At 39.6% G+C, this 14,611-nt stretch overlaps 1 protein-coding gene across 1 annotated transcript; it reads right to left on the minus strand.

Annotated features, from left to right (window-relative positions):
- Positions 1-410: 410 nt before the first annotated feature.
- Positions 411-13,909, minus strand: FUNDC1 (FUN14 domain containing 1). The gene is made up of 5 exons (XM_001490509.5): positions 13,700-13,909; positions 12,761-12,917; positions 9,312-9,387; positions 4,422-4,550; positions 411-1,915 (listed from the first exon to the last, which is right to left on the minus strand). Exons 1-5 carry the CDS (start codon positions 13,725-13,727, stop codon positions 1,838-1,840), a joined length of 468 nt encoding a protein of 155 aa, XP_001490559.1. The 5' UTR covers positions 13,728-13,909; the 3' UTR covers positions 411-1,837.
- Between the last annotated feature and the right edge of the window lie 702 nt (positions 13,910-14,611).

Consider the following 14,611-nt stretch of genomic DNA (forward strand, 5'->3'; position numbering starts at 1 on the left):
TCATTCATGTTTGGACTCTGAAAGTAGTTATCGCTACTACTCATATGCCACTAAATCATACACCAGGTTCCCCGATAGCATTACATAACTTGTCATACAAGAATTTTTAGTCTCTATTTGAAGGCAGACATTTTTGTGCCCCCCCTTTCCTAGTCTATCATGTACAGAACAAACACTATAAATATTTCCAAAATGAACAAACTGAGCCAGCTACTAGAGCTCCCCACAGTAGCCTGCCTCACTGTATCAGACGAAAGCATCCCGCAGATACGGCGCACAGAAGTGTGGCCAAGGTTCCACCCGATATAGAGTATTTTTCCCTTTAAATTCCACAGCAATGAAAAACTTGAGAAGGCAGAAACAGAGAAAAGCTCAAAGAAGAAAAAACAAGTATTTATAAGCAAAATCACTTCATATTAAGAAAGTCTGAGTTTTATTTAGCATTGTATCTGAGGCACTAATGAGAGTAAAGGAAGAAAACGAAAATCAATCGCACATTCAATTTTAAGGAGTCTTGTGTAATGAAAGCACACAGATTGTAACCAATCTTGAAAGTATGAAATGCCTTATGTTTACAATACATAAAAAATGCTATGGGGACTTCCTCCCAAAAGGAGACAGTCTGGATATCTGCAAGGTCTTTCCAATCTGAAGATTCCAACACATGTTGTTCTGCTGTTTTTCCCAATTCCGACCTAGAACTCTATGGACAAAACAAACAATACAGAAGTTTTTCCACGCAAAGGGCTTCTGAGGCAGTGTGATGTAGGCCCTGAGACACAAGTCAACCGGTCTAGTGTTCAACCAGCATAATGCCACCAAAACCTGAGAGCCTTAGCACTTACGCCTCAGACTACATCAAGGAGACAATTCTCTTTAAGGTACAATTTCATGATTATATGGAAAATCACTGTTCTTCAAACAGTAAATTCATACCATACTACTAAGTATTTTAAAGTGATTTTTACCACTTTGTGAAGAAGGGGCCAAAACAACAATTAGGATTTTTAGAAATGAGAAAGGAGGGTCACTCAAGGTTAATAAAACAAGTTAGTGACCCAATTGTATGTACTCTCAAAATCATTAGTTCTGTCCAGGCTGCCAGGATAAATAAATTAATAAAAAAAATTAGAAGCTTATATACAAGAAGATATTTTTACAACTACAGACATCAAAAAGAAGAAAAAGAGCATTAGACAGTATTTCCTCAGAAGAGCCTTCCTTGAAACTGTTTACAACAGTTATTATGTAAGCAAAGTAAGAATTGCAGGAAAAAACAACCTAAAAATTGGCATTAAATCTGTTCAATATCTTTAATAATTCTATGATTTCTAAATTCTTCCACAAAAGGGCATTACAATTCTTCAATTTATTGCAAACTTATCTTTAAAAAAAGTCAGCCCTAATGTTGAAGCTATAATACAAATTTTTAATTATTGGCACTATACTATAAAGCACAATGAAGAATATCTTATTTAAATTAAAAGGGATAGTATTTCACTGGGGAATAGATCCAACAGATTTTTTTCCCCATATCTACATCCAATGGTGATATTCTATAGGCTAATTTCTAAACAAATGAAAATGTTAAAAAAATACTGAAAGCCATGTTTTGCTCTGGAACACTATTGTACACATACCATATAGGTTGTTTTACAGCACATACTAGTTTGCCAAGCTTCAGATGGCAAAATGCTAAGCTGTGAGTTTGGTGTCGTCCAGCTAGTTGTTTCTCGTTGCCCCGGAGAATCTGGCAGCGCGTAATGCTGAGAAACCACCTTGTCGCCACCACTTCTCTTCTCATAGGAGACTCCACCGTGATAGAACATTCACATCCTTAAGATGCAAGGCCCAGCAAAAAGCCTCCCACAAATCCACTGGATATCACAATGTTCTGTTTGACAAATTCTGTTGCCTGAAACGTAAGGAAAATTTAAACAAAAATACTCTTAACTACGCTACAACATGAATGAACCTTGAAAACATTACACTGAGTGAAATACGACAGACCAAAAAAGACAAATACTGTATGATTCCGCTTAAATGAACAGTCAAATTCATTGAGAAAGTAGAAGAGAGGTTGCCAAGGGCTGGGGAGAGGGGTTCATTGTGGAAGTTACTGCTTAATAGTTAGAATTTCTATCTGGGATGACGAAAAAGTTCTGGAAATATATAGTGGTAATGGTTGCATAAAAACATGAATGTACTTAATGTCACTAATTGTGCACTTAAAAATAGTTCAAATAGTGACTTTTATGTTATATATCTTTTACCACACTGAGAAAAATAGATGTTGGGGCCAGCCCAGTGGCGCAGCGGTTAAGTTTGCACGTTCTGCTTCTCGGCAGCCCGGGGTTCGCCAGTTCGGATCCCAGGTGTGGACATGGCACTGCTTGGCATGCCATGCAGTGGTAGGTGTCGCACGTATAAAGCAGAGGAAGATGGGCACGATGTTAGCTCAGGGCCAGGCTTCCTCAGCAAAAAAGAGGAGGACTGGCAGTAGTTAGCTCAGGGCTAATCTTCCTCAAAAAAAAAAAAAAGAAAAAAGAAGAAGAAAAGAAAAACAGATGCAAATTTTAAAAAACACTATTACTGAACCTGGAGCTAAGTAATGTTTTCAGCTGTTTTCCTCACTTCAACAAATATTCAACAAAAATTTTTGTGCACCTACTATTGCAGGTGCCAACCACCACGCAAGATGCCAGGGCTGTCCCTTACAAACCAAAGGAGCCTAGAGCTCCCAGCCAGGCCCAGCGAGCTTTTTGCTACTGAGATAACAGGTATATTAGCAGCAATAATCTCACAGGCAAAAAGAAATCTACCTATAGGGCAGGCATAAATGGTCCATTCAGCAAGTTATTAACACAGATTATTTAATAAATTCCCACAGCATGCACAATGATATTTATTAATAGTCCACTTATGTAAGAAAAAACATACAAGATGAAAAAAAATCACCTTGATAAAATGTTTAACCCAAATAAAATCATGAAGGACCATGTAAAGCCAGGCTGTGAGATATTCTGCCTAGATGCTTCAAAAATGTTAGTGTTGGGGCCGGCCCTGTGGCATAGTAGTTAAGTTTGGCATGCTCCACTTTGGCAGCCCGGGTTTGTGGGTTTGGATCCCGGGCGCAGATCTACACCACTCATCAGACATAGTGTGGCAGCGACCCACATACAAAATAGAGGAAGACGCACAGATGCGAGCTCAGGCCGAATCTTCCTCAAGCAAAAAGAGGAGGATTGGCAACAGATGTTGGCTCAGGGCAAATCTTCCTCAGCAAAAAAAAAAAAAGAAAGTCAGTGTCATGAGAGACAGGGGGGAAAAAAACCCAGATGAGGAAACTTTTAAAATTAAAGGAGACTTCAGAGACATGACAACCACGTGCAATATATAATTCTTGATTTGGAAAAGAAAAAAAGCTACAAAAGATATTCTCTGGAAAAATTTTAATATCACGTTAAATTTGGGGGGATTAATAGAGTAATTGTAGTTGTACAGGAGAATACTTGTACTCTTGGGAGATATGTATTGAAGTATTTAAAAGTGAAAAGACATGATGTCTTAAACAGTTTGGCAAAAAAAAAAAGTAAACCTGACACTCACTCACACATACAGAGATAAAGCAAATGATGCAAAATGAGAATGATGCGGTGAATAGGTGAAGGGTATTTGAGTATTCCCTGTATTTATCTTTCAACTTCTCAACTGATCTGAAATTTTTCAAAACAAAAAGTTGGGGGAAGTAAAAGGATAGAACAAAGGCAAGAGAGTATTCAATTCAATTCAATTCAAAACAGAATACAAGAAGAAAATAGATTAAAGATACAAAAAACGTTAATGAAACTAATATATTAACAAAATAAAATATACATTTTCATACTATTCCACTTAAAGAAAAAAATAGGTAGTTTTAGTTTTGCCACACCTTTTCTACATACGTACAATTTGTAAAAGCAGAGGAAAAATTCTGGAAGAATACAGTTATGCGTTGCTTAACGATGGGGATATGTTCTGAGAAAGGCATTGTGCGAACATCATAGCATGTACTTACACAGACCTAGATGGTACAGCCTACTACACACCTAGCTCTATGGTACTAATCTGATAGGACCACTGTCTATAATGCAGTCCATTGTTGACCAAAATGTTGTTAATCATCAGGCGCATGACTGATGTTATCAGCTTTTATATGCAGATCAAAGTAGGTGGGAGATGGGCAGGGGAAACTATGTTAACTACTAAAAAAAAAATAACGGTTGATTTAAATGGGGGTTTGGTCCCAAATTTCACTTAACACTCTAGACATGACCAAAAACACCAATTTTTTAAAAAGAAGATAGTCCCTAGTCACATCTTTTGCTAAGCGAGACCCATTTAAAAAAAAAAAAGGGAGCCAAAAATGTATATTGTCTTACTTCCTCAATTATATTGTTGATTTCAGGTGCTGCCTTATTTGCTCGTTTCTTAATCTGTCTTTTTGCTTTGTTTACATCTTTTTCAACTCTCTTCCAGTCGATCTGCACATAGCCACTGTGACTGGCAATCTGCAAAAATGTAATAAAAACGGTTAATTCTAAAGCAACTGGGTTGCTAATGAATCTATTACCCAGGAATATATGAACACTTAGATTTCAAGAAATTCATGAAGCTTATAGGTAAGAAATCACAATTTACTCATTGAACAGATACTGAGTGCCTACTGTGTGCCAAGCACTGTTCTAGGCTCCCAAACTATAGCCAAGAACAAGGGGGATGTTAAGTCCCCACCCTCAGAGAGCTTCAAGTCTGTCAGGGAAAACAGACACTAAGCATAAGTGATTACTTAGATGTGATGAAGGCTATGTTAAGCAAAGCATAGCATGTGATGGGAAAAGACTCCAAAAGTTGTATTACAACTGGACTATAACTCTATCATAACTTTTGGAATTTGAGAATTAACTAAAAAGACACAGAGACAATCACAATTATATAGCTAATAAAAAAAGTACCTTTTAATTAAATAGCTATTTAATTACAAGGGATCAGAAGCCAATCAGTTATTCGGTCACTAAAGAAATCTAAAGTAGCAGATTAAGACTCTTCACTGACTCTTTACTTAAATTAAGAATACTTTCTGGTAATTGCTTTTGAAAGTGGAATATAAAAGAAATATGCCTATACAACTTTCATGCCATAAATCCTTTTAATAAAACTATAGCTAAACACCTATTAACCATAAGAAAAATTCTCATATGGTGCTACTGAGATGTGGCAAAATCTGAACAGGAATAATGTATGTGTACACTAGTACAGTAAATTAGTCCCTCCAAATAATAAAATCAAAACACAAAGAATCACATGAGTACTTAACAGGCCTTGCATATCATTTTAAATCACTTCTATCAAGGTTATGCTTTCTTTGTAATCTTTTAATGCATCACTTTGATTATAAATCCAGACAGAAAATACTTCAAATAATAAAAATATCTGATTTTATACAAATTGGTGGGAATCTTCAGTTACATTTTCACTGTGAATGACTCCATAGAAGAATTTATTTATCTGCATTTCTTCCTGTATTCATTCACCTACTATCATTTCAAACTCCAGCCTCAACAAAGCTGAGCAGTGATCAAATCAAATGGCAAGTGAAAGCTTTTCCTGGCAGTACCTGACATGGCAATATGGGTTGCAGGCATGGAGGTAATTACTGATGAACCTTAGGGGACCCTCCTATAGATAGCACCTATAATCCCTGGTTAAAATACAAGGGCTCCACAGGGCTGGCCCAGTGGCGTAGTGGTTAAGTTCACATGCTCTGCTTCAGCAGCCCGGGGTTCACAGGTTTGGATCCCAGGCGTGGACCTACACACCGCTCATCAAGCCATGCTGTGGTGGTATCCCACATACAAAGCAGATGAAGATTCGCAAGATGTTAGCTCAGCAACAATCTTCCTCAAGCAAAAAGAAGATTGGCAACAGATGTTAGCTCAGGGCCAATCTTCCTCACCAAAAAAAAGGGGGGGAGGTGGAGAGGTAGGCTCCAGAATTAACAAAAGCAAGCAGATTTTGAAGGGGAGTTGAAACTTTTAGGAAGGGATCAATATAAGGTGAGTCGCCCATTTTTCTGCCTTTATCCTGAGGGCAGGATGCAGTTGCAGGGTGGCTAAAACTAATAGAAAACATGCCATCTTTCCTGCCTGAAGAACCAGAGGACAGCCCAGGACAACAACAAATGCCAGAAAGGAGAGAGTTAAAGAAGGGGAGCCCCATATTCTATGCATAAACTCTACCCAAGTCCTGAACCACACATTCACAGGGCAGAACCAAGCATTCCGGCGAAGGCTAAAAGAAATGAACTGAGATTTGAGCTGCTAGCCATGACAAGTGAGAGTCTGCAATCTGAGTCTAACCAAGTTATCTGCCTGTTAAGATCAAAACATCAACACATTTCAGAAGAATAAAAGAGAATCCAGAGTCTCCACAACATAACATTCCCAATGCCCAGGATAAAATCCACTTACTTGATATATTATAAAATAGGAAAATGTGGCCTAGTCCCAAAAGAAAATCAACAGATGCCAACCATGAGATGACCCAAACATTGGAATTATCAGGACTTTAAAGCAGCTATTATAACTATGCTCAATGAGGTAAAGGAAACTGCTTGTAATCGATGAAAAGATAAGAAATCTTACCAAAGATATAGGAAATATAAAAAGAACCAAATGGAAACTCTAGAATTGGAAAATACAATATCTGAAATAAATTTATTAGATAGGCTTAACGGCAAAAGGTAGATGACAGAGGAAAGAGTCAGTGAACTTGAAGCTGGATCACTAGAAATTATACAACCTGAAAAAAACGACTGAAAAAATAAATGAACAAAACCTCAGGATATTATCAAAAAGCATAACATGCATGTAATCAGAGTCATGTTCAGGAGAAGAGAGAAAAAATAGGAACAAATATTTAAAGAAATAATGACCAAAAGATTCCCAAATATGACTAAAGACATAAATTTACAGATTCAAGCTCAGTGAACTCCAAGTAATGATCTAACACAATTATGACATAACAACACTCACCTGATGTGGGGGGTCAGGGGACTCATGCAAGTGTGTGAGATGGGAGAGGGGGCACAGAGAAGTTCAATAAATGATAGCTAAATTCTCATATTCCATAATGGGAGGCCAACAGTTAATACCTCAAACTGACAGCTCAAGAAATGTCTAATTAACTTGTTTAGGAAAAAAGGAGATAAATACCTTAAGAATCAGCTAAGAGTTCAAACTGCCTGCCTCAAGGAGGGAAAAATGTGGGGTTAGTGATGGAGGCAGAAGATTAATCTGTAACAAGCCTTGTACATGTAACTGACCCTTTGAATTATGGCCATGTACAACTCGGAAAACAAAAAACTAAATTTAAAAGACTTATATACCACTGTATTTTAAGATAGCAGTATGATAAATAGCTACTGGAATATTGAGCTTTTAGAAAAGTTAAGTTCTAAGTAAACTAATATTTATATTTAAATATAAGCAAAGGTAACAAAAATATGGAAGTGGGCCTAATAGCAATTATCCTAAAAACCATTTGTTACTCTTAACTTCCTCTTTCAGTTCCCTTCTACTGAGTTTTCAAGTTAAGTCACACTTGTGGGAAAAACTGGTTTGAAGCAGAGAGGTCCCATGTTCTTCTGCTTAGTAACTTCAAAGAATATGTGGACTAGGCATAGAGAAATAGAAAGTGGCAATGGCCAAATGTGGATTTGAATGGTGCATACTGAGTAGACTGAAAAGGACTTCTGAAAAACTGACATGCAGAGTGGACTGAAATGTATAATTCTCTCTATTCTGTGAACATTTTAAGAAACTCTGCTTCAGTCCAGTACCCTTTTCCACTAAACAGAAATGATAACTGAGTTTTCAAAATAGCTACAGAATTAAGTATGTTCTTGATTCTACATAAACCCAAGTCAAAATCAGTTTAATAAAATTCCCTTCTGTACAAATGCTGGCATAATCATCCAAAGGACTAAGTTGAGATATTAACCATATTCTTGTTTACCTCTTACCACAAGAAATAAGCAATTACTCCTATTAATGTCACCAATAGAAAGAAAATATATATATTTTAAAAAGCTATTTAGTAAACAACTCAAAATCTGTGCTTAACACATACGAATCCAGTCCCTTTGTACTTCAGGCAACGACGCTGGTTATGACATGATCAATGGCTCAGGTGCTGAAGTCAGATTTTGGTTGCTATGATCATCAATCACTTTTTAAATCTGGTACGACTGACAGTTCCTGGTATCTTTAAAATTGTTGCTAACATTCATTCCCAGAGATTTTCTATTTGGGGATTTACTATATTTGATCTTCAGGGAATATTTTTGGACAAATATATGCCAAACAGACATGAATGCCAGATAATATCCTGATCAACAGCCTCTAACAGCAAAGCATCTTTAAGCCTTATACTTAGAGGAAGATGAACAAAACTGAAATTTCAAATCTACCTGCCTCAAAAATAGGATTATGGATGATATTTTAAACCCAATTTTCCACTTTCTGTATTATTACGGTTCCCTAGTTTTAAAAAACATGTTAGAAACTGCTAACAGCAATTTCCCCCGGGAAGGAAAACTGCATGGCTGGGAAATGGGAAGGAAAGAGAACTTCTGAATTTTATATATTCTGTGTGAATTTTAAATATATGTTTAAAATGGTCAGGATGAGTAGGTTATATTATTGATGAAATGTTTATTTTGCTAGAGAGGTGCTTCAAGGGAAACTTATGTAAGTAATAAAAGAATGAGGCACCTCAAATTTTAATAGTTGTCTTTTTTTTTTTTTTTAAAGATTTTATTTTTTCCTTTTTCTCCCCAAAGCCCCCTGGTACATAGTTGTGTATTCTTCGTTGTGGGTTCTTCTAGTTGTGGCATGTGGGACGCTGCTTCAGCGTGGTCTGATGAGCAGTGCCATGTCCGCGCCCAGGATTCGAACTAACGAAACACTGGGCCGCCTGCAGCGGAGCGCGCGAACTTAACCACTCGGCCACGGGGCCAGCCCCTAATAGTTGTCTTTTTAATAGCTGGGGTCAAACTATGCTTAAAGAACTTAAAAAGTATTTAAATTGTTGTCTTTCATGACAGATGCCAGCTTTCAAAAACTCATTTTAGTTTTTCCACAAACTGAAGCCTAAAAGAAAAATTCCATCTTCTACTAAAATGGACAGGAGTGAAATAGCTAAACCTGACTTTCTCAGTTCCCAAGGGCTACATGTGCAAGCAGAGGCAAGGACCTACAGCTCTCACATACCTGAAGGAGAAGAAAGCCACCACCTACTGCAGTTGCTGCAAGTTTTCCAACTTTCTGGAACAAAAATCCCGCACACCTTTAATGAAAGAAATGATAGGAGATGAAATGACAAAAGACAAGAACAATCAATGATGCCCTAAACTCTCCCCCTCTTCTACTTTCCACTGTTTTCCTAATAAAATCTTAACGTCTTCCAGTTTCTTTTGAGCATGTCCCTTACCTGCCCAGAAACCCTCCACATTTCCCTTCAGTTACACAGGTTAGTCAAAACTGCACAATCTAAACTGTCTGAGATGTGCTTCAAAATAGGGGATGAAGAGAAGAGGGGAATTTATAGGAAAAAAAGATTGGCTCCTGAAACTGAATGTTGAGTACTCAGGGGTTCACTATACTCTTCTACATTTGTATAAGTTAAAATTCCCCATAATAAAAGTGACTTGTTTTGTTTTGTTTTTTAATACATTCAAGATGTTCCCCACACCTTGCTGAGCCCCACTGTACCCAAACCTTCAGCTCCAATCCAATTAGTCTTCAAACAGGTCATCAGCATAGCTCAAGCTATTAATCTCCCTGTTTCTAGGGTTTTCTACCTAGCTCTGCCTATCTAAAGCTTTTTTACCCTTTAAGGTCCAGCTGGAGTTCCACCTTCATAACTCTGCAGCCCACGTTTCTCACAGCTTCCTTACCTATATCTAAATCTATCTATCTCTATGTTAAACCTGTTTTGTCTCATCTATCCTGCAAGAATGTCAATCCATACTTCCTTTGTGATCCTCTCCTTCAGTGAGCTCATATTCCCTTCAGTATTCTAAATACACAGTGTGCAAGCTCTTGCCTCCTATACTGGGTTGAATAGTGTCCCCTCAAAATCCACGTCCTTCCCAGAACCTCAGAATGTGACCTTATCTGGAATAAGGGTCCCTGCAGATGTAATTAGTTAGTAGGAAGCCATACTGGAGTAGGGTGGGACCTAAACCCAACATGACTTAACCCAATATGTCATAGAGACACACAGAGGGAAGAGGGCCATGTGACGACAGAAGCAGAGACTGGCGTGATATGTCTACAAGCCAAGGAATGCCAGGGATTGCTGGCAACACCAGAAGCTAGGAGAGGAGCACGGAACAGATTCTCCCTCTGAGTCTCCAAGAAGGAACCAAGCCTGCTAACACCTTTCAGACTTCTAGCCTCCAGACCTGTGAGAGAATCAATTTTTCTTGTTTTAAGCCACCTAGTTGTGGTACTTTGTTACAACAGCCCGAGGAAACGAATACACCCTCATAAATGGAAAATTTACATTTCCAATGACATGATGGGCTTCTCTGGCACTCAGAACCACATATTCAAAATATCCCAAAGCTAACATCTTTCCAACCAAACCAAATGTTGCTAAGATCCCAATTTGTAAGGGACAGCACCATTCTCCAGGCTTGCCACCTCATGTTCATCTCAGACTCCACCTTCTTCTTCAACTTCGGGGTCCAAATGACTGCCAATTCTATATACTCTATCTCCAAAACATTTTTTGACTCTGTCTTCTTTCCATTCTCAAGGGCATCATTACCTTGTCTCCAGATCACACTAAGGGCCCTCTAACTAGTCTTCACACTTCCCATCTCTCCTAGCAACCACTCATCCTAATATCAATTTATTATGATCAAAAACCTATAGTTATCTATAGCTAAATATAATCTCCTTAGCCTCCCATTCAGGTCCTGAATTGGTCTGAATCGTTACCTCGTTAGGTCAATACCTATTAACCATTCCTCCTTAACGTATGCCACAATACTATGTCAGTCTTACACACTCGGAAAATTGCAAAAATTTACTACACTGAATCTAAACTCATTGCAACAAATGACCTGTGTCATATTAGAGTCCTGTTACACAGCTCCTGGGCCAACACCTGGCTATAATCCAAACATATGTATTACTATAAAGACCATGTCCCTCGGTAGGGGAGTCAGCAACAAGGATCAGAAAAGGGAGCAGAGGAGCCTAGCAGCAGGCAAGTCTCAACAATGTCCCAGGGAGCTGCTCCACAAGCATGTCCATCCTTTGCTTAATGGCATGAGCCATTAAAATAAACCTAAGAACTCCCTCTACCCTGTCTCCAGGCTTTCCAAGCAAACTTCTGCCAATTATGGGGTGTCTCACCGAGTTTGGCCTACAAGGAGAAAACACACAATGATTTGATAATTCTACTACTTAATTATTTTTTAATCTCTTTTAAGATGGGACTTCAGGCCCAGACTCTCATTAACCAATCACCCATGGCACCAAACTGTGAGTTTATTTAAGCAGAGGGTCAGACCTTGAATTATGGTGATCAAGGTACAACCAACCTGCGGACAATCGTCTGAATAACCAGGGCCCTGACCAGGCATCTCTCTTCTAATTGCAGTCTTTTTTCATAAGCAGCATTAATAAGCACACATCAGGAATAAATACTATACCTCTGCATCACAGAATCTTCACAATGAGTGTTCCTACCATACATGGTATTTACAAAAAGGCATAGGGGAGTGCGCTATTGTTCCAAGGTGCACGTGAAACACAAATCAAAAAAGTTAATACTTACCAAGTTTAAATATGTAAATATTTAAATTAATGTAAGATGAGTTTAATTTAGAATCTAAGGAAAGAAATGATTATTCACAAGTTAAGCACCCACACTAACTTGAAAAATTCTCTATAGTCATGAACATTTTCCAAGTAAAGGGTCAAACTTGTTTCTGACCCTTGTTATTTGGCTAATCTTTTATTCCAAGAATAACCGAATTAGATCTACAGTAGCAATTATGTAATCATGTAGTCTGAAATGTTAACTGGTAAGGTTAATGCTTATTAAGCGCTCCTCAACGTACTCCACAATATTATCACAGAGTAAGCAATCAGTCCTTTATTACAACAAAGACCCAACGTTCTACAACTCTTCTTCAAAGTATTATAATCCAAACTACCCACAAAAATCAACAGAATGATCTGGATCATAATGAGAATTTTACATGGCTCTCTACAGGGCTGACAATCCTGGAGACCAGTTCTACTGTGGGAGTTCCCACAGGTTTTTCCAGTTGTTAGCACTGAAGAAGCAGAATTATTTACATACAATTAACTCTTACATGTTTCTTCTTCTTAACCCACTATTAAACTGAATCAGATCCACTCCATTTGCTAAATTTGAGAAGGGAGAAAATATATAAAGAATCAAAGGAAGTGTGAGGAGGAAATAGCAGAACAGTGTAGGCATGGGGTAGAGAGATCACCAAAACCCAACACCGAGTCCCTGAGTGTAGATTACACCAATCGTATCACAGAGAAAGCCTCAAGGTAGGGCTCTTCTGGGACTAACAGTGTAAAGCCACTGAGTGTGCACAGGAACTGGCCCGTGTACAAAAGGGCAGCGGTCTCCCAATGAAATTTAATGAAAAAGATGTCGTTCTCACCAGCCAGTCACTCCACCCATTACAATCTGAGTGGCTACTGAGTATTTTTCTACCATAGGTCCGGAACTGTGGCCAAACACTCGATTCCACCAATGGTGTCTTCTTGCATACTCAGTTAAATCCAACACTTCGTAAGAGTCGTCATCACTTTCATATTCTTCAAAATACAAAATGGAACAAATAAATTTAGAGTCAACCAAAAGTCAGAAATGGCCTACACATTTTTTATCTGTTAGAACTCACTGTTACTTTTGGCCTACAGCTAAAAATGCCCAGATGGAAACGTTAAGAATTTGTTAAACCCAATCCTTGAGACGAGGGCCTCAAGAATAAAGGGCCTAGCATCTCCCTTCCAAAGACCCAGGGCCCGGCCTGGGGGTCTGAGCCAGGACTAGGTCAGAGGTACACAGCAGTGAGGCGTCACCCCGCTAAAACTCAGTAAGGTCAGGTCACAGCTACACAGCAGTGATGGGTCGTCACCCCCTCCCCAAAATCTCAATAAGGTCAGGTCAGAGTTACACAGCATGAAGGGTCACCCCCAAATCTCAACAGGGTCAGGGCCAGAGCGGGGTCCATTTTCATCAGTGGGAGAAAGAGGAGGTCGTCCTCGGAAAGAATCGCTTAGGGGCCCGGCAAGAAAAAATTACTTCAAAGTCAAAACTGAAAAAAAAAAAAAAAAGTCTGAAGATGGAAGTGAACCACCAGGGCCGGAGTTGAAGCTAAGGCAGGAGGTGGGGCTGTGATGGGGGCGGAGGTCGCTCTTCGAGTGCGTTCGGCCGAGAGGTGAGGGAGGGCCTCGTTCGAGGGGGCGCTCCAGGGGGCTGCCTCAAAAAGACAGCCCCAGGAACCCTGGGGCAGGGGAAGGAAAAGGCGCCCTGGGTGCAAGGTCGAAAGCTGGGAGCCGCGTCTCAGATACTACTTCGGGCCCCGGCCGCTCACCTTGGGGAGGGGGGTTCCGGGTCGCCATGATACCGCCGGCGGCCTGCTCTGAAGGTGGTCCCCGCCCGCCCTCCTCTCCCCACTCCTCTAAGAGCCACTCTAGGCCCAGGTGGAAGTCTATGGTCTCCTTTTTCCTCCTCCTCCTCTATGTGCGTTGTCCTGTCCCCGCCCCCTCCTCTCCGCGCAGGGTCTTCCGCGCAAGCGCAAGGTGGGTGGTGGGGAGGTCGGATAGCGGTCCCACGAGGGCTTGTGGGAGTTGTAGTCTGTTGCCCTCCGCAACGCTGGCTTCGCACCCTACCCCCAGCTAGAATTTCCTTAACCTAAATTTTGTTACTGTGTTTGTTTTAAAGCATCTCAGGGCTGGAGGGGAGGGGGCGTCACATGGTGGTATAAAGCGAAAACCAGCTTGGCATTTTGAACACTGTACAGAATTCGAGCTCTTGAGAAAAAAGGCTTTTAAAAAGAGAGAAGAGGAACTCTGTTTCAAACCACACTTTTCTAAGGCAGCATGAGTGCACCAACGTATGGAAAATTTTTCTAACGCGCTGCTGCTGGGAACTGGAACCTTTTTATCCGCTGCCTCCGCACACGTTTCCTGCCAGGAACCGGAGGGAGGTAGAGGAAGGGTTAGGAACTGACCTGACATGAGTTATTCAAAAGGACATAATTTTTTAGCATCATTTTTATTATTTAAATCTGACAGAGGTACGAGGTCAAATTCTTCACCCGGAAGCCTCACGGGATTCTGTAGAATGGAAAACCGTGTTGCTCACCAAGCAGTTAATTCAGATTCACATAAACCAGTCCCCAAACTTGTTTTGAACTTGCATTGCACCGCATTCGTTGTAAAATTAAAACAGCCCTGTCGGTATTCGTTTTAATGGAAAAACAAGGAATTCTGGTATAGGTTGC

Source organism: Equus caballus, chromosome X (assembly GCF_041296265.1).
Source record: "Equus caballus isolate H_3958 breed thoroughbred chromosome X, TB-T2T, whole genome shotgun sequence".
In the NCBI taxonomy this organism is placed as follows: Eukaryota; Metazoa; Chordata; class Mammalia; order Perissodactyla; family Equidae; genus Equus; species Equus caballus.